Raw genomic sequence first — 20,338 nt, 5'->3', positions numbered from 1 at the left:
AGAGGATTGACATAACTTCTTAGAGCAACGGATATAATCCTCTACTCATGAATATAAGACCAATTTGTAGTATAATATAAGACCCATTTTGTAGTATAAATTACATTATAAAATAAATCTTATATTTAGAACTCGAGGAGCATTAAAATGTATTTGAATAAAAGACTTGAAAAGAACTAAGTAAAAGCTTTTTATTGATTTCATCAATGAGAAAAAATGGCCAGCTAAACACTCACCAGCTACATGCTACACTATTACAATCCAAACATAATAACCGATTTTCAAAAGGGGGGAAATCAACTTATACCATTTCGCGTACGAATATTTTATATACCTCAACCACAATTGGTGCTTCATATAAAGGACGCCCTCCTTTCCCGACCAGACTACACAAAGGAACGCGTTGAGAGAAGTCCTGCAAAGCCCTTTGACAGACAGCGCTCAACTGCACATGGCGATTTAGATGAACACAACGGGCTATTGTTTCTAGCAATTCCATTACAATCCTCTATAGCATTTTGAGTATTCCCTCTACTTCTTTTTGAGGGACTCAAGTCAGCAGCATCAGAGATGGGAGTATATATGGCCTCCATATCATCTTTCCCCGTGTCATGCAGTACCTTCCTCTTTAAACCAGATAAATTCTTCATTCCTGTACGAAAACAATATTCAGATATGGGTTGTGTTCCACCAAGACTCGAATTCATAAGATCAGAAATAACGTAAGTTCATTCAACCTACCAGGAACCAAGTCTTCAAAAATACATAATTGTGAATCGGGATCACCGCAGCTACATTGTAAGTTGGAATTATAATGAGATGATCCTGAGGACCTGCATTACGATATATTTATAATATAATGGTTATTTCAAAAAATGGAAAAAGAAAAAAAAATTGATGTGAGAATTTAGAACAATACCATTTTCCTAACTAATAACAGAATTTATCAGACACAAATTCGCTTTACAAAGTCAATAATAATAAATCACAAGCATTTAATGATTTCCTTGGACCAAAAAGAAAAATCAAACCTGTACATATGGTCAACAAAATCATCTATTAGAACGGGCATGCACCTGTAAGAAAGGAAAAGAAATGATCGTTTACTAGTGATCAACATAACATGTCAGTATTAGAACAAGAAGAGAGTTGCACGATCTAGCCAACGTCTGCATTTATTTGATGTCATGAAGCGGATAAGACAAAGATTAGCATACACATTATTCACCGTTAAAAGCAAAAGGGAACTAATAAGCCATGCAAGTATTGTCACAAAATGAAAACATATTGCACAGAAAGAGCAGTGCAAGTGCACGCAAATCTGAATGCAAAGCTAGATGTAATAAGGCACATCATAACAATACCTTCAGGATCATACCCTTCCAGATTTTCATGTGTACACAAGCTGAAGCTAGCACTTGTTGCCAGGTATCCTCAGAGATGTTGTACCGTTGATTTTTCTAAATAGGATTCAATAGATCAGTTCCTTCAAATGAAAAGCTAAATACCACAGCCATATTCTTCGCCACAAAATTGGTCATTGAAAAAAGATAGTACATCAAGTATAACAGTAAAGACATAATATTCTATAAACATTAAATTTGGTATGCAAAAGTCTTGAATAAAGACAGCCACATTTGCTCCCGGTGTTTATTACCATTTAAGCTTCATAGGCCAACAAAGCCATGTCTACAATTTTCTTTCCCGCCACAAAAGCATTCTGATGTTTGGGAATAGTACCCTTTAAACCTCAACCTTTCAAAGACAGCAATCGTAAGGATGCTAAAGACACCAGCAAGAATGGTTGTTCAACCAATTATAAGGGTCTATGAATTTAAACAAAAGACGTATTACCAAAGTGATATGGATTTGAGATAGCAACATGCAGTCTAACTACTTTTCTACAAGAAAATTGTCAGGTGCAATTTATACGCCTCACATTAAAAGAGAAACAACCAAAAGTTTTTCCTTACTGATATTACTTTTACATAACCAAAAAGAGAATTAAAAAAAAAATCAAGGAACATTTTAGATATGGTAGAAGAAAACAAGTCTAATACATCATATCTAAGTAGACACATGTGGAACACATCAATTTTTAGCATATAACCATTGCTGTACCTCAACAAAATCACACCATTGGCTAAGTAGTGGAAACCGCCCAGCTAGAACCAATTTCCAAGCAGTTATTGCACTGCCTACAGCTGTCAATTATGAAGTTAAAAAAAAAATAAAGAAAGAAAAGAAAAGACACAAATGCAATAACCAGCTGATAAGATTTAATGATTCATGAATTTGTGAAACTAACAAAAACGTTGAGTGGAACTAAATAAACTTGAACACTTACTAATATTCTTTTGACCATTTTCTCGACACATGAAGAAAACAAAATCATAGAAGCAAGAGAATTCCGAAAAATCCACCTACAGAGCCCATATTTGAATTAGCGAAGTGAAGTTATCAAAAAAAACCAGAAGAAAATGAAAGAGAGCTTCTTTGTATCCTGCTTTTTCTCTTTATTTATGAAGCAAAGAAAGCACAAACTTTTAAAATTTCACCATTTCTAGTTTCCAAAAGTTTTAGTGGCAGTGGCAGAGAGGCCACTATACTAATCTTGTTATAATTCTTTATTAGTTCAGGGTATCTTCCTACTTCATAAATTAGGACATTTTCCATAGAGATTAGACAAGTAGTTCAATAGTCCATACTTCAGGCGGAAAAGAAAAATAGTCTATGCATTATCCTGGTCCTCATTGCTATCACCTTAATATGTTAATTTGAAGTTTAAAGGATCTTAGTTCAAACACTAAAGATTTAGTTTGGTCACATATTAACTCCATAGAACTTTGCAGCTAAACTGGACTCTCATAAAGCATTATTCCGTATATTTACATCATTTTAAAAAATTCATTGACGTCCAACTGTTTTATCACCCATCTTTTTTATAATGTTTGCCGATTTTGTTTTCTAGAGAGAGGTAAGTATGCATTCCATGCCTGAAGCTCTGTTAATGACTGCCATTATATGTTTAGTCATTGGTAGTAAGAAGGGTAAAATCATGTGAAGATGTACCATGCTTCTGTAATCATAGTACTTAGAAAGGAACGCCAGAAGCATTATAGGAAGGTTTTAAACGTTAAAGCCTCTGTGGGATAGAACTGTTCATTTGGCTATGCTTTCGTGTCTTGCAGAGAATACTGTTACAAGTGTTTCTACCAATGAAATTCAGAAAGACTGCAGAGAATATTGGGATGCATGTCCCCTTTCTTTTATCCTAAAAAAACTAATTTTAAACTACAAATGACATATAGGACACAGCAGTGTAGTGACCATGCTTCTAGAAAGAGAATAAACACTATCTAAACGAGCAAAGTATCTGAAAATGAAGTTGAATAAACTCATGATAAACCTTACCGTCAAGTCAAGCCTTGGCATAAGCACTAAGAGTTCATCAAAAATTGTTACCCTGGCAAGTATAGTGTTTCAAGATAGTTAGAAGTAGAAAAGAAAAGCTCCTATATAATGCAATTTTTGGTAAGTTCATATAATATATTCTTATATTTATCACGGTCATAAAAATCATACAGCTGAAAGACATGCACAAGAACATGACAACTACCTTGACCAGATAAACAAATTCATTAACATAGAAGCACAAGTTCAACTAGGATTACACTGGAGAATCATAGACCCAAAAACTGACAGGATTGAGTTGACGTCTTCATCCCAACCACACACCAGTACCAGAAGCATAACTAATATGATAAGAAAAAGATACATAATCAATGAAGATTGGCATACAAGAAAACCATGCTCCATAGTCTGGCTGTTGGATAATCAAGAATGATTGAGTGAGTTAATTTGGTAAGCAATTAAGGCAAGAAAGAACAAGGGGGTACAACTGGCTAGTGAAAGAATGTTTACTAAAAAAGCATGATTGATAAGCTGTCTAGGTACAGAATCAAATTTGAAATCAGACTAAACGATTGTAGGGGAATTTCTACAGATTCTTATTAATTAGTCATAGCTTAATACCCTTCTGAAAACCCATATTTCTGTCCTAGTTCTAGTTTGCTGGAGAAAGTAAACAACAGGTTAACATCAGGGTTATTTCAAGTTGCTTTTCTTGTGTTCTTATATCACATTGGTTCTTACTTAAGCACTTTGATTTATCCAAGCAAGCGCCTTTCTAGCAGCATTTGAATGCAGGGTTTTAAAAATCTAGCGTCTTGATGGCACCGTTGGCATTTAACTTCTCATTAAAGAAGGTAAGTTGCCAAGATAAAAGTTTCTTTCCCTTTTGTCAGAGAATCACTGAAAAATCTCTCATGCCCTACCTTGATTATAAACTATTAACGAACTTATAAAAAACAATAAGGTACAATTTCAGTAATAGGATTCCAAATCTTAGGAAACACAAACAGAAATAAGAATACATTCCACCAACTAGCCAACATCTGCAAGTTATGCATCATGAAAAGAAGGACAGGGAATGGATGGACAAAGAAATGGACAGTTAGAAGCAGATAGTTAATTCAAGTCAGTGAAAACTCTCGTGCATGATTTTAATATCAATTCCTAGAGAAAGATTGAAGTTTCCAAACATCTGCACAAAAGAACACATCCATACCCCATACGAACTCTGGACTCTGCTAATTTCAAGAGCCGTGCCAACGCCTCCCTCGAGTGTCTAGCCTTCTGAAGGTCACTGTCTTGCCTGTAGCCCTCTTCCGCATGAAGAGGCGTATTTCCAGTTCTAATGTCTGCAGAAGATGCTCAAATATCACATAAACGACCACAATGCACCAGGCGCCTCCTTTCTCTAGGTCTCGGACCCAATTCAGCTCGGCAATATAAAAGATAATACTTTACTTTCAAATTGCACTTAAAAAAAATAAAGCCTTCAGCATTTAAGATTTCTTTTAAGAAGACAGAATTCATTTACAGAGGAAACATCTCCAGTTGCATGTGCCATAGCAAAATACTCTGTTCTTAGACCCTTACATCAAAGATGCCCGCGAATTGCGCTAAACGCGGTGTTGCAAATGAATGGTAAGCGAATAAGAAAAAAGAAAAAGAAAAGACGTGTCTTTCATAACAGCCAGGAAACTAAACATGGAGTTCAGAATCAAATTATGGAAACAAACCAATACGATGTTTGAGTCTGAATGGAAAAATAGAGCAGCCAGCACGATAAAGAACCCAATTCCATAATTTTCCGGGAGCGAGAAAACGATGAAAAATGATGAAATCGTAGGGAAGTATTTGAAAAAGAAGCTTACCACGGTATCGACGATATATGTCAAAGATGTCGATCCGAGCGGAAGCCAATGGATCCATGGATCAACTCGCCTGCGAAGCAGTCGGAGCTAGCAGCAGGGATGAAGAAGATACAGCGAGAAACAAACCCTGCGCTGAAATTCAAGCAAGCTGCTTCGGAGGGAGCCAGACTGTATCTGATCTCTCTCTCTCCCCCTCTCTCTCTAAGTTTCAGTTCATCGTCTTCTCCGCGTCCGGGTTGATTTCCGCGACCGCGGCTGAGAAAAGCAAAGATATTTGTAATATAATTCAGTTAATAGATATACATACGCACATACAGAAAAGAAAATAAGAGCGGCTTTTGTTTTTGAAAAAAAAAATATATATATATTTAAAAAGGGGAAAAAGGACACTTGTACGTTGTCTTAAGAAAACAGAGACTGTTTCATGTATCCGTGAGGACAGAGGAGGACATTAAAAAGAAAGGAAACGGTAAAACAAACGAATAAAAGAGGCTGAGTTGTTTTACGGTAGTCTTGCCCAGGAAGATGCTCCTCAACTGTCGATTGCTTTGGTTTGTCGGTAGGGGCCGCGTTAAGCAGCAAAGCCTCTACCTTTCAATTTGCACGGCTGAAATTGAATATGCATTCCACCCACATTTCATATATTCTTATTTTTGTAAGAATTATCGATGGAGCTTCTCTACTTTCAAATTCATTACATATAGACAAAGCTCAATTTCTTTGAAAAAATCATTCGTTATGCTTGAATGAAATTGAGGAGCTATTTCCTATCCTCCCCGTCAAGTTCTTAAATCATATCGAATCTGCTTAGCCAAGCCGCGGTTGTTTTTAGTTTGAATCCATCTCGTCTAATAAATAAACCCCATGTGGTTAATTTGGCCAAAAAAAGAAAAACCCCCATGTCTTTAATGGGAAAAAAATTCACCCCACTAGGTGGTGCTAGCATGTGATGTAACCCAAGCAAAGGGCATGCATTTGTTTAAGAATCAGTCTTTTTGTTTCATCAGTGAATAATTACCGGTCTTTTAAGAAAAATAAATAAATTTAGCATAATTTTACCAAATTTTCAGACAATAAAAAAATTAAGAATCACTAATTTTAAAAGGAAAAAAAAAATACTTCACCACATGTTTGTCGGACGGAGGGGGATTTGGACATCCGAACTGAAAATAACTATTGACGCCACGACTTTCCACGAAGGTTATAGAGTGCCGATTAAAACTCTTCCAATTTTAACTATTTAAGCTTTTGGTTATTGCCAGACGATCAAGCCCCAATCATTCTTGGGATATATATACATCTATATGTGTGTGTGCGCACACGCTCATTATATATATATATATATATATATATATATAGCAGCAATCTATGTGATAAAGAAAACTTACATTTGAAGATCCTAATAAAAATTACATTAAAAATATTTTTAAATGGATAATTATCCTTCAGAATAAAAATTATAATGTTAGGATTCATCTAACAGCATGACTATTTTTTCAAGTGTATTAAATATTTTAAAATATTTTTTTAAAGGTATTCAACATTCTAAAATACTTGTGATGCAATTTTGTATTTGAAATATTAAGTTACTAGATACACTTAAAATATACTTTAAACTTTAAAGTGCTGAATGACTTATAAAATATTTCAAGACGTTGAACACACTCAAAAAAAATTTTCAGGATGTTCGTAAATTTTAATCCAAAATTATAAATGCCATGCTTAATGAAGTATATTAAGAAACGTGAAGTTATTTAGGTTAAGATGTAAATTTATTCTAAAAATTTTTACATAAAAGTGCTGGCCTTGGAATTCTTTTTTAGTGTAAATTTCCCAAAAGTTTAGAATCAACATTGTTTCCTATTATTAAAAATGATAACAATTAATGTTATTATTTTAATGCTATGATTTTAAATTTCAGCATAAATTTGTATTTTAAAGAATCTTCAAATCTTAATATTTTTATGTACACTTAAATCTAAGATATATTATTTTAAAGAGTTAAGGTACATCCAATACACTAAAATATTTTATCAATTACATCCAGCATCTTAATATATTTTATGATGGATCCAGTACCTTAAAATATTTTTTCAGATGTATCCGATACCTTAAAACATTTTGTAGCGTATCCAGTATCTCAAAATATTTTTTTAAATGTGTCCAACACTCAAAAATATTTTTTGATACATCCAATAACAAGACAAAAAAAATTTACAGTGGTGGAAAAAAAAAAAAGGGTCGTACTCCGTATCTTCAAATCAACCGAGAAAAGGTTTCTGACATAATGGAACAAGTTTCTCCGAAAACGTTCTTGATCCCTCCGAGACGACGTAATGGCCGACCTATTCTTTTCCATTAGCTTGCAGTTTCCTTTCATTTCTTCTTCCAAAAATTTTTCAAATCAACACTGTGTGCAAGCGCAGCTCCCCCCCCTCCCCCTCTCTGTGCCGACGAAACATGTCCTCTGATTCCGATGCCACCTCCCCCAATTCATCATCTGCGCCTCCACTGCAACTGGACGATCCCCAAATTCGAAGATTGTCTATGCTTCTCCCTCTGCTTCTCAGTTTAGCGCCCCCTCGCCAGGCCCCAGAACTTGATCCTGGTAGCCACCGTGGCCGAGTACGGATCATCGTAGTTGACCCTTCAGCTGGAGCCATGATCGTGATCGAAGGCTCCGGAGATCTCCAATCCGTGCTTCAAGGCCTATCGGTGAAGCCCGGGGTGTTGCCGGCGTCCAAGGATTCGATTCAGGCCATGCCCAGAGTGGTGGTGACCGAAGAAGGCACGGATTGTTCGATCTGCTTGGAAGCTTACGAAGTGGGGGGCGAAGCTAGGGAAATGCCGTGCAAGCATAAATTTCACTCTGGGTGTATTGAGAAGTGGTTAGGGATTCACGGGTCTTGCCCAATCTGCCGATATGCCATGCCGGCGGAGGAGGAAGACATTAGTATCGCCGGCAGCGAGGGCGAGCCAGATGGCGGCGAGAGGAGGGAGAGCGGTGAGGGGTTGGTATCCGTGAGTGTATGGGTGAGGTCCCTGGACGAAGACGATGATGATCCGATGGAAGTGGATTCAGAGTGGGATGATGGATCCGGGGGATCCAATAATGATTCGCGAGAAGAAGGAAATTCAGCAGGGGATGGGGACTCGTTGATGATGGATCAAGAGCCACAAGACATGGAATTCTGAAGAAGGAGCTGGTTGATATTGGCCTCCTTGCAAGCTGTCTTTACAAATGTGTTAGAATCTGTAGGAGTTAATGGTGTATGCAGTTACAGCAAAAATGTTGTCTTTGTTCAATGCATTTTGTTGATGTAAAGATGAAATGGATGTTAGTGATGTTTGATTGTGATTCCAGTTTGTATTAAGAGTCGTGCCTTTGAGAAAATGAGAGGGGAGGGAGTTAAAGAATAAGAGGAGGAGGGGGCGTCAAATGAAGTGGAAACTTCGGCGCTGCTTCCCTGCGATGCTTCAGCCTTCAAGACTGAGGTGAGGTGAGGTCTGCCGCATTCCTGAGGAAGCCTGCCAAAACAAGCACTTCCTGCTTAATTATTAATTAATTTATTATTAATCAGCTAATAATTGGAATTGCCCTCCTCCCCGGGCTTCAAGGCCGTTTGGCCCATACAGCCTACTGGTATTGCAGAGCCGTAGAAAGCCCCATTTCTTGAAACCAAATTATCTCTTCTTCTTTCTTTCTTTTTTTGTGTATAAATATTTTGTCACTATTCTCTCTCCCTCTTTTTTTGCCAACTGTCACTAATCAGATCTTAATTTGATTATAGGATCTCACAGTTATAATTTTAAAATCTCCAATTAGAAATTACTGCAAAAATTATCATTTGTTTTTTTAAAGTATAATTAATTGCTATAATTTGGCTAAAAAAATTACTACTAAAATATTTTACAAGACAGATTTAAAATTTTAAAATTTAAGGTGGTTTTTTTTAATTTTCTCTATTTTCTTCCAACTATCACTAATAAGATCTTAACATCATTATCGAATCTCAGATTTGTAATTACCAAGGTCTTTGAATGTTTTTGTTTTTTAAAACTCTAATTATTTTGGCCTGGGTTACATGAAAACATTAAATAGTGAATTTTAATGGATTGAAAAATTATTGATGTATGAACACCCGTGCAGGGAAATTTTTAACCATGATTTCTACCCGCTAAAATTTTACTTTTACAATAAATTCATGTCTACTTGTATTTGAAAAAACAAAAATAATGAAGAGCGTGCAGTAAAAATGTATGAATTTTAAACTGTTACCCCACAAATATAATAATAATATCAATGGAGCCAAGTAAATAATATAATTACTGAAAAATTCTAGTGACAACTTTCTGCAATGATAAATTTCAAGACAATAAATGATAACTAGTCACTTTTCATTGAGACTTATTGGTAATTATTTTCTTTCTCTCAATATCAATTGATGGAAGAAATCGTGACGTTTTATTAGAGTAACTCAGAAAAGAAATATAAAATTTTACAATGCAACCATATATTTATGTATTAGTATCTACCTAGCTGAACAATAGAAAAATGATTACAAGCTAATCCGGCAAAAATTCTCGAGTACACATTACGTGAGATCTAATATGTTTCGCTGATCCCACTTTGCAGTACTTGTGTTATGAATGAGCTTCATCATCACTCCTCACCAGTAGTCACCACAAGAACAAGTCCCATTTCTGAAATGGTGGAACCTGCTAGCGTCCCTCAACACGATTTCTCGTCCAGTAACCATGGCTATGTATTTAATCGCATTATGGCAGTCACTACAAATGCGATGGCTCTGAGTTATCTGCAAAGGCGTCCATTTTTTTGTGCTGATCAATCCAAAAGCTATTGCTAATTTCTCGCTATGGTATTTCAATACACGCTGTTCTTCTTCATCTACATCAGGAAGCAAAGTACTGTTCTCCACCATGTAACCATGTCTTGATATCTCGAGCATCAGATTGTCCACTTCTTGGTATATTTCTTTCACTTGCGGGTGGGATTTATCTCCAGAAAGGAAAGCAAATGTCTGTTTATTAACTTCAATCCAGGTACATGCTGGAAGCATTCTTAAACCCTTCCTCTTTAAGGTCTGAACAACACCAGCCGCTTCCTTCAACTTGCCAGCTCTGTTATATATATTCAACAGCACCACATAATTGCTCAGCTTCTCAGGCTCCATTCCATATAGTTTTTCAGCCGCAAACTTCCCGAGCTCTAAATTCTCATTCATTCGGCACGCTGTCAGTAACGCTGCCCACATGTTAGTCGTTGGTTGAAAAGGTGCACTTCTGATTAATGCAAATGCCTCGTCTAAAAGACCCTCTCTACCTAACAATTCGATCATACACGCATAATGCATTGCTCGGGGCTTAATCTTATGGTCTCGAATCATAGATTGAAAAATCTCCCAACCTCTTTCTGATAATCCTGAATAACTGCAAGCAGACAGGACAGCAAGAAAAGTGACATGGTTGGGAATCATCCCTTCTCGAAGCATCTGCTCAAACATACTTACTGCTTCATCACCCTGACCATGATTGCCATATCCAGCAATCAATGCGTTCCAAGATATAACATTCTTGCAAGGCATCCTGTTAAAAACATGACGAGCATCTTCCATCCTACCCCATTTGCTATAGAAGTCCACGAGAGCTGTGTTAGCCACTATATCAGAACCAAAACCATGACGAACTAAAGCAGCGTGAGCTTGTTTTGCATGTTCCAGTGAGGCCAATCTTGCGCATATTCTTATAACTATTGACAATGTAAAATGGTCCATTTTAACACCACAATTGCGCATCTCATAATACATTTCCAGCGCTTCCTCACTATAACCATGAAGCGCATAACCGGCAATAATGGAATTCCATCCTACAGTTGTCTTTTCTGGCATTAAATCAAACACAAATTGAGCATCTTCAATGACGCCACACTTACTATACATGTCAATCAGTGCACAAGACACAAAAATATCTTCACCCACACCCATTTTCAGAGCGCATGAATGAAACTGCCTTCCTACATGAATGAGACTCAATCCAGCAGACGCTCGAACCATGGTAGCGAAAGTGCGAGAGCAACCATCAGAAACCTCTTCCCACATCGTTAGAAATAATCTAATGGCTTCCATGTATCTGCCAGAGTCTACAAGTCCCCCAGGATTGTGTTCCAGGACAACAAGTTCCTCTCAGGCATTTCACCGAACAGTTTGCACGCATCGATCATCATACCGCATTTCACGTGCATTAGCAACACTCTGTTCCTCATATACAGATCTGGCTCAAACCCATTAGTAACCATGTAATTGAACACCCTCTTTACACCTCTTATCGATTTCAGACTAACGCAAGCACTCACCAACGCATCGTACGTACTGCTACCCACATCATAACCACTTTGAAGCTCCAAAAATTCAAACAATTCGAGCGCTTCGCGGTACCTACTGCACAAAACCAGCTTCTCTATCTGACTACATAGTCCTGGAGGGGGTTTTTTAACCTGGGATTTCTCCAAGATCGGTTCTTGTCTTTCATCAAAACCGATTTTCGAAGGTTTTGGCGTCGGCCGGGGTCGCAACCCTTGTTCCATAGAGGAACAATGGATCTGCGAAGAAGCTTTCCTCCATTTTCTTTCTTTTAAGAGACACTTATTGGACGGAAATGCAAATCCACGAGGAGTTTGGATTTGATCCAAAGACCAAGTTTGATGACGGGAGAGGGGGATTTCCATGTCTCCGAATAAGAAGCGAATCTAATAGAGTGGGCAGCAAGTGGGAATAACCAAGAAGGCGATGATAATGGAGTGGACAGAGGGTGCGAAGGTGACTTCATGTTGGGTTAGAAGGAAGAAAGGGAAGTCAAGAAGGGAAGAGGCGGCATCGAGGAATCCGCCAGATTTGGACAACGAGGAATGAGGTAGGTTTGGTGGTTGCAAAGATGAGGAAATAGCACCGGCGATACTTCCTATGCTCATCTCCAAATCCACTGGAATGATATGCTCTGCTTTTGCTTTCGAATTCAGCCTAGCCCAACCTCTGCCTTCTTATTATCTACTATTTCTTCCCATAAATTGGCCTTCTAGTATGGGAGTATGGGTGGAAACGAGGTGATTATTAAAATTTTGTATTGTACTTCCGATGCTAGTACAAAAACTAGCTGGATTGAATTCGATAATAAAAATAAAATTTAATTTACTTTATTTTATCTTGTTTCTCAAATTAATTATTTAATGTCATGTAAAGATATTTTAGAAAAATTAAGTAACATTTGTTATAATTAATTGACTTTTTTAATATGGGATATCCAAATTAATTAATTAATTAGCTTTTATACTGAAAACTATAAAAGATATAAATATCTAGATTAGATTTTTTTTTTTGGTTGCAATGTGATTAAAAATGGAACAAATTTGTAAAAATTCGAGTAAAATTTCAATTGCATTGAAGAAGGGAGGCAGAGATGAGGCTTTTGAAAAGGAAGAGCGTGCGAGGGGTTGAAGTGAGTGAATATTTTTGAGAAAGTAAACAAAAGAAAGGAGACAGTGATTTTTTTTCTGTTATTAAAAACTGAGTGTTGGTGGAAGTGGAACTTAAGGGGGAAAATTGAAACCAATGCTTGATGGGATCGAGGAGGGATTGGTTGGAGAATCAACATGAAAAGTCACGCAAGCACGCAAAAACAAGGTTTTGTTCTGTTTTGTTCTAATCATCTCCTCTGTTATGGTCATGGCCAGTTCTTTCCCCATACACAGGGATTAGGAAGGGGTAGAGGCTAGCAGATTGGTTGACAAATCAAGCAGAAGAGATGATGCCTATCGGTGTCTGCCATTTTGATTGCCCACCAAATGCATGTTTGTTTTCTTTTCTTCTTCTGGCCACGCCAACTGAGATCTTGTTTTAATTTGCTGTTAGAGGATCTTTTCAGTCTAGTGAGCCCTTAGATTTTGCTCTCCCTTGGCTTTGTCCAAAGGGGAAAAAAGAGAGAATGTGTGAAGGCTTTTTTTAAAGGACGTAATGACCTTGATAGTGACGAAAATTTTTCTCATTGTCCTTGTTTATATAAAGCGACTAAGCTACAACGTGTAGCTATTTTCTATAGTGATCTAAAACCAAATGTGATTGATATTTAGTATTTTAATTCTATGCCACCGCAAAATCATATGCCAGGGAGGAACAGCCGTTGGAGTCCCTGAGAGAACTAGTACGTTCTAAAGCAGTGTTCATAGATTCAATCAACCTTTTCAAACATACAACAAAAATAAAATTAAAGTTCAATCTCAAAGTACGATGATCAGGATATAACTGTTGGAGTGATCGATTTGGATTCTTTCTGAAATTTACGAAGACGAAAAACATAAGTTACGGCCAAGGTAAAGGCAGGGCACTTTTTGGACCTAAGAAAAATAATGGCAGGTTAGGCAGTGAATGTGATGCAATAGTTTGCTGACCTTTCAAATAATAGTGCTCCCTTACTTTCAGGCCATACGAGAACTTCTCATTCGCCCTGTAAAGTGTACATAACTTTCCCTTCAGTTGTCCACCAATAATGACCAATGAGGAGCTTCGCTTGCCAATGAAAAACATCAATGCAATGCTGTTCTGGAACACTGTCAAGTCAATTTGAAAAAAAAGTTTCTTCGGATTCCGGAAAGATGTGATCACACTATTGTACTGATGTACTTGCACAATCAGAATTCCCGATGATTGGGAAAGCTTGTATGACAAGAGCAGGACACACGCAAAAACAACGCAAACAGATGTTAGTTAAACTTGCACAGCGAATCAGACTACAGTAGGAGGCATGATTGAAAAGAAAAATCATTGGCTTCACTTATATATGAGCGAGACATTAGCCTCAATTTTTCCCCTTGTCATTCAATTTCAATTCATACCAGGGACTAAATTCATGACAAATTCAACTAGATCACCTGGGTCTAAGTGGCAAATCAGGCAGTGAAACAACTTACATAGCTCATGACGGTCAGATTCACAAACTCTGCGTAGAAAATAAAGAAACTTAAATACGAGCAAACTATCATGCCTTCCCATAACATGTCTAGATTGGAACTTGACAAGGCTCAAATGTATGTTCATAATAACGCCAGATAACCAGAATAACAATCTCCTCTATTATAACATGTTAACCATGAGATACTGTGGACATTGATCCCCAAACTGATATTACTGCTATCATGAAGAATGATGAAATTCAGATACCTAAAACAGGAAAGTAATCCCCAGAAGCGAATTTAATAAGGGGTTATTATATTCCAAGGTGTGACAAATTCATTATGATCGATATTTCATCATAAGCTTACAACTTATTGCCCAGAGGGCTTATTCAAAGACAAAATAGGCTAGTCCCCTATTAGATAGACCAGAGAAGGCCTAAAAGTTGAAGGGTCTCGTCTCATGTGTGATCCTACTTCCTGATCTTTCGATGCTTCTTGGGACCTGGAACTTGTAATCTACCAACAGAACACCCACACTTTGCCCTGAGAATAAGAACAGCCCTTCCGTTAGGGGGTGCCATCTTCCTGAGTTGAGCTTCCAATTCCCTGTTTTGATGGCGAGCCAGTTCAAACAAGCCCTTCTGGAATCCATCTCCATCTGTTCCCAATGAAGCTGACTTTTTCACGCAATCCTCTGTCTCCAATTGAATGTCAAATTCAACAGAATTTTTTAGGCCCTTGCAGTTGGGATTTCCACATTTTCTACCCGTCCATGTCACAACTAAGAAAGTAGCCAATACAGCGGAAGAAACACTAAGTCCTATAGAGATGTAGATCAATGGAGCCATAGAAAACTCCTCTTTCACCGCATCCAGGATTGTCCCACCAATCTCAATAGATTTAATTATCAAAATCTGGATATAGGGAAATAACAAGAATCCGCATGCGCAAATTACAGCGATAAATATCACTACATCGACCACCGCAAATCGAGATCGATCGCAAGGTGGAATTTGCAGACTATTGAAGGAAGCGGGCGTCTTCCTATTACGCAGGATGTTATTGCTTCTCCTCGATTTAGAGCCGAAGTCGGCTGAACAACTAGAATTCGCCATAGCAGGGGGTTGGTCAACGGACTGGCAGAGCGAGATAGAGTTATCGAAATAGAACATTTCAGATAGAACCCAGAAATTGAATCCAATCAACGATTGCAGAAAAATCACAGATTAAAACAATCAATCTAGACTAGAATCGGATCGATCCAAATCGTTGAAATCAAAAAGAGAAGAAATTGAAGTGATCCAGAAAGATCGAAAGAGGTCGGTGCCCAGATGCATCAATCTCTTTTTCCCCACCTTTCAAGGCAGTTTTTCACAGCTCAAATCCAGTACGTGATGCAACCTAAGAGTTACTTTAAATTGAATAGCTAAAAGGCCAAAACTGATAGAGGAGTGAAATGGGGTTTAAGGCCGGCTTGAAGAGTTCCAAAGAGGAAGAAGCACCAGAGAGGACAAGGGAGAGTCATTACTAGTCTTCATATGTTATCAGGATTCGCCATTTCGCAAACGAATCGTACAGAAGCTTGCATTTTGTTTGTAATAAACATTTGGAAAGCGAGAGCGTCGAACGAGGATGAATAACGTCGTGGGCTGTTTCCACAATGGGCTTGGATTTTGCTTTTATTGATTTCAAATTATTATTTACAAATGATATGGTGGGCCATATTCTATGGGCTAGCTTCACTATGGCCCACCTCTCCAGGGTAAATATAATCAATTACGTAATCATATAGACTCACGCTTTAATTATACCTCTACTTTAATCCTAATTATAAGAGCTAGTTGACTAATTTTAAAAGATTAAGAAAAAAATTTAAGTTATTTATTTTTCATAAATAGGTGTTGCCTTTTCTAAAATATCCTTGCTAATTAAATATATTGGCTAAAACTACCATTGTTGGAAGGACTATATTTAAAAAAATGCATAAATATTATAGACAAAATATATTAGAGTCTTATATTTAGAACGAAAATAAAATTCAAATGAGGTCTCATATTAAGGACCAAAGGTAGTATTGATTATCAAATTAATAAAAAATAATGCTTCGAAACATTGTAACTAAATTTTGGATCGAATTTTAATAAATCGAATTTTTATTTCATGTATTAGAATATCATCTAGAATAAATTAAAACAACTGATTAAAATACTTGATATCGGCTAACAAATGATTAGCAATGAATAGTGGAATTCATTTCATAGACTTGATGTAATGAAATAGAGAAAACAGTTAGTTGATGAAGTAGTTAAAACACAATTTATGAATGGATTAGTAAGTAAATGTGGGTATAATGAGTTCCAAATCATAAAGGTAGGGCAGCATGTTTATGTTAACTTTGAAGAAGTTGGAAAATAAAGGAAGGCTAAAAGAGGGGTTGAGACAACATGACTTATATTGATAGTTTAATACTTTCTCTGGTTTTAATATAAGAGTTAAATAATTAATTTATAGAGATTAATTAAATTATTTATTTATTAAAAATATTTATTACCTAAAATACTATTTTTTAATTATTTGCATTAGAGTTATCTGTTAATGAAAACACCCTTAATATATACAATCAATACTAAGAGTTTGAAAAAAATTATAAATTTAGGGGACAAATTTGTTTTAGGTTGTATATTTGGAATTAAAATAAATCTCTGAACTAACTATTATATTTAGTGCTGGTGAAGTACTTTTAAACATTTGGATTGGTTTCTTACAAAAGGAGGAGATGGATTTCTCCTTTATTAACAGGAGTTCATTGGAGAATTCAAATGAATCGTCAACTCCTTTATCTCACCACATGTCCAACAAGAGGCTTTTCATACAGTGCTCCAAGAAATGCCCATTTTAAGAGTTGTTTTCCTCTACCTAGCTCTGATCCTAAATATAAAATCAAATTAACTAATTTAAAGATATTAAGAAACTTATTAAATTACTCTAAAGTATGTATATTTATCACTTTTATTCAAACTAATTTGCCACTTAAAAATTAATATAATGATTTACATAAGTATTTGAAAGAGATCATATAATATATGCTATTATTAAATAATTTATTAATTTTCTTAATATCTTTAAATTAGTAAATGTGTCTTATATTAAACACCAGAAATAGTATTCATGTCTCTATTTTTAGACGGGGGTAGTATTATGTCTCTTTTTTTAGTAATGCCAATTATCCATTTAATAAGTACTACGCATGCCATGGTTAAAAAAAAAAAAAACTACGTATGGCCATTTTTCTTTGGTCTCTCCAGTTTTTACCTCAAAAAAAAAAAAAAGAACAAGAAGAAAAGAAAACCTTCATAATTAACGCATTATTCCTTCGATACCAAAATAACATAACTCCTAATTGGCTGGTGACATAAATACACATAGCTCCTATTTGCATAAAAGGGCATGGCAGAACCAAATCTGACTATCTTATTGCTCTCTCTCTCTCTCTCTCTCTCTCTCTCTCTCTCTCTACCGGTATACTAGCCATAATCTGTTCTGAACATAATTTGCTGCTGAAAACTGACCCACTGTGGAGTCAGTAAGATGGACATGCAAAGCTCATCTCTTTTAAACCATTCAAATCATATTTAAATGATCTAGATTTAATCTTTCGAATTAATTATTTTTATATAATAAAAATTAGAAAAAATTAGGGATAAATCTTTTATTACAAATTTAATTAGCAAATGATCTCTAGAATGATTGATTGCACAAGAGAAGATTAGTTGCACACAAAGAGAAGATAGTTTGCACAAAAGTATTTGAATATAAGGGATTAGTTTACACATAGAGAAAATGATTTGCATATAAAAGAATTTCATTTGCACAAAAAAAAATTAAGTTGCACATTGCACAAAGAAAGATTATTACACACAAGGAAAGATAAATTACACATAAAGAAAGTTAAGTTGCACAAAGTTCTTAGATCTTATTTGCCAATTAAATTTTCAATGAGGGATTTATCCTTAATTTTTTCTAAAAATTATTTTTTTAAAAAAAGTGATAGTTAATAGATCATTTTTATTTTAGATTCTATACCTATTAAAATAATTATTTTAAAAAAAATTTAAATATGGATCATCTAAGTCTCATCTAGATCCAGATAGAAAAGATGAACACCTAAGTTGGTTCTGCCTCATTATCTAGTATTTCATCAGCTTTCTGTGAAAATAGTGTATAGTGTTCATGTATTGTTTATGTATATTAAACTGACAATAACTTCAACTTTCAGTTCTGTTCATCCAAGGTCAAAAAAACTTCTGTTCATCATAACTCAATTCACATTACTAAAATTTAAAATTTGTGGTCGTATAGCTGCTAGTCCACCAATTTATCGCATACAATATATGAAGGAAGCCCCCTATTTTAGACAATGTGACTGCGTCAGAGATAAATTATTTTGAAATAATAATATGACTCCGTCAGAAATAAATTATTCCAAGTTGCTAAAGATTATATTAACTTAGTCAAACTCATAGACAAACGTTTTTTTCAAAGACATAAATGGCGTCTATCATAGGGCACTGGTCTTGTAATTATTTTTTGGGGGCCACAAGGAGATAGTCAATTCAATTTGCAATCCTGTCCCCTCTCAAGCCATTTTTTCTCGTTGCAATTTTCTCACCCTTCCTTAACAAGCAGGTCAGATAAAGAATTAATGGTATCTTATGTTTACAATGATCTTTTCATTTGTATGAATTTTGAAATCTAATGTATCAGATGAAGTTCTCTTTACTTTTAAAGCTGAACCCAGGAGACTAGGTTTGATATATTCTTTTACAAGTAACCCAAGGCTTACTCTATCTATTTCAATCTTATGCCTTGTCTCTTAAACCCCAGTCTTTCTGGTCAACCCACCGAAAATACTTTTTTTTTTTTAAAATAGAGTTTTAAAATATTTAACATTATATTTAATTTAAGAGGAAAAAAGACAAATAATTACACTTAAAGCTTGGAGAATTTTTAGCAAAGGCTAGGCAATGTGGGATTTGATCACACTGCTTTTTGGTTCCTAAATAATACACTGCCAAGTTATTTTATATTACCAACAATTCTTAGTATAAGAGTTAGTTGCGAGTGAAGTTTGATTTTAAATACAAGACCTTAATCCACTCTATCTCTTGATACTTGTCATTATTTTTTCAAACTATCCTTATTTATTGTGTATGTTAAAGAATTTTGTATTAAGGAGTAGTTTTAATGCAAATGATTTAATATAATATTTTAGAAAAATCAAAATATTTTTTTGACAAATAACTAATTTATCTCATTTTCATAATTACTTAAATTAGTTAAATAGATATTATACTTAAAGTCAGAAGTAGTATATCATTTTACATTATATTAGGGTGTGCTTGAGATTGCATAAAAGTGATTTTTAAAAACACTTTTTCGTAAAACGAGACAAATTTCTCTACATATTTACTTCGTATGCCATAAAAATATTTTTAAAATCATAATTTAGTTTTCATCTAAATTTTTTCCTGAGAAGCTTTGAGTAGCTGTGGCTATTTACTTGTGTTGTTTTTTCCTCAATTCAAAAACTAGCTTGCTCTCAATCACCAACCTGGACATTCAAAATAAAAGCCCAAATCTTTTGAAGTAGTTATTTGGAAAACAGAAAACATCTTAGTCATCATGTTATCGTTTTATAAACCTGTTCATAAAGAAGCAAATAAGAATAGAAAAAGGAGAAGTCAAATTGTGCGGAGTGGAGAAAAAGGCAAAAGCCACAATTAGACGTCTTTTGAGGTTTTGGAATAGTTGGTGCTCCCTTTTCTTTTTGTCTTTGTGCGATGAACATATGCCGCCTCAATTACCAGCGTCACGTGAACGATTCAATCCGTCGAAAGTTCCCTGCCCCTTACTCTTCGCTAAAGTGGACCCCACCTCGAATATTATCATCCCTTTCTCACAATTTTGCAATTCAATCAATTAATTTTATTCATATCCTTCATAACATGAAATAGATTAATTAAATGTTATGAAATTAACCAACAATGAAAGTAGATTGGAGAAGAGAAGTAGACAAGAAAATGAGAGAAAT

General features: G+C 35.5%; 3 protein-coding genes and 1 pseudogene across 3 annotated transcripts; 1 reads left to right on the top strand and 3 right to left on the bottom strand.

Annotated features, from left to right (window-relative positions):
• Positions 1–199: 199 nt before the first annotated feature.
• On the bottom strand, positions 200–5,861 carry LOC114735975 (uncharacterized; annotated as a pseudogene).
• A 1,706-nt stretch (positions 5,862–7,567) lies between these two features.
• Positions 7,568–8,516, top strand: LOC114735981 (E3 ubiquitin-protein ligase MPSR1-like). The gene has a single exon (XM_028923768.1). The coding sequence runs from the start codon at positions 7,743–7,745 to the stop codon at positions 8,475–8,477; it is 735 nt and encodes a 244-aa protein (XP_028779601.1). The 5' UTR covers positions 7,568–7,742; the 3' UTR covers positions 8,478–8,516.
• A 1,208-nt stretch (positions 8,517–9,724) lies between these two features.
• LOC114735976 (pentatricopeptide repeat-containing protein At5g50390, chloroplastic-like) lies at positions 9,725–12,331 on the bottom strand. Its single transcript, XM_028923764.1, is given in 2 exon segments — positions 9,725–11,454; positions 11,457–12,331. Coding segments are annotated over 2 exon segments (2,073 nt in total). The 5' UTR covers positions 12,028–12,331; the 3' UTR covers positions 9,725–9,952.
• Positions 12,332–14,366: 2,035 nt separating this feature from the next.
• On the bottom strand, positions 14,367–15,817 carry LOC114735980 (uncharacterized protein At5g19025-like). The gene has a single exon (XM_028923766.1). The coding sequence runs from the start codon at positions 15,417–15,419 to the stop codon at positions 14,718–14,720; it is 702 nt and encodes a 233-aa protein (XP_028779599.1). The 5' UTR covers positions 15,420–15,817; the 3' UTR covers positions 14,367–14,717.
• Between the last annotated feature and the right edge of the window lie 4,521 nt (positions 15,818–20,338).

This window comes from Neltuma alba, unplaced genomic scaffold, assembly GCF_004799145.2.
Source record: "Neltuma alba isolate B1F8T4 unplaced genomic scaffold, ASM479914v2 tig00013274_pilon, whole genome shotgun sequence".
NCBI classification, from domain to species: Eukaryota; Viridiplantae; Streptophyta; class Magnoliopsida; order Fabales; family Fabaceae; genus Neltuma; species Neltuma alba.
The sequence above is the reverse complement of the archived record's forward strand: the minus strand, read 5'-3'. Positions and strand labels throughout refer to the sequence as shown.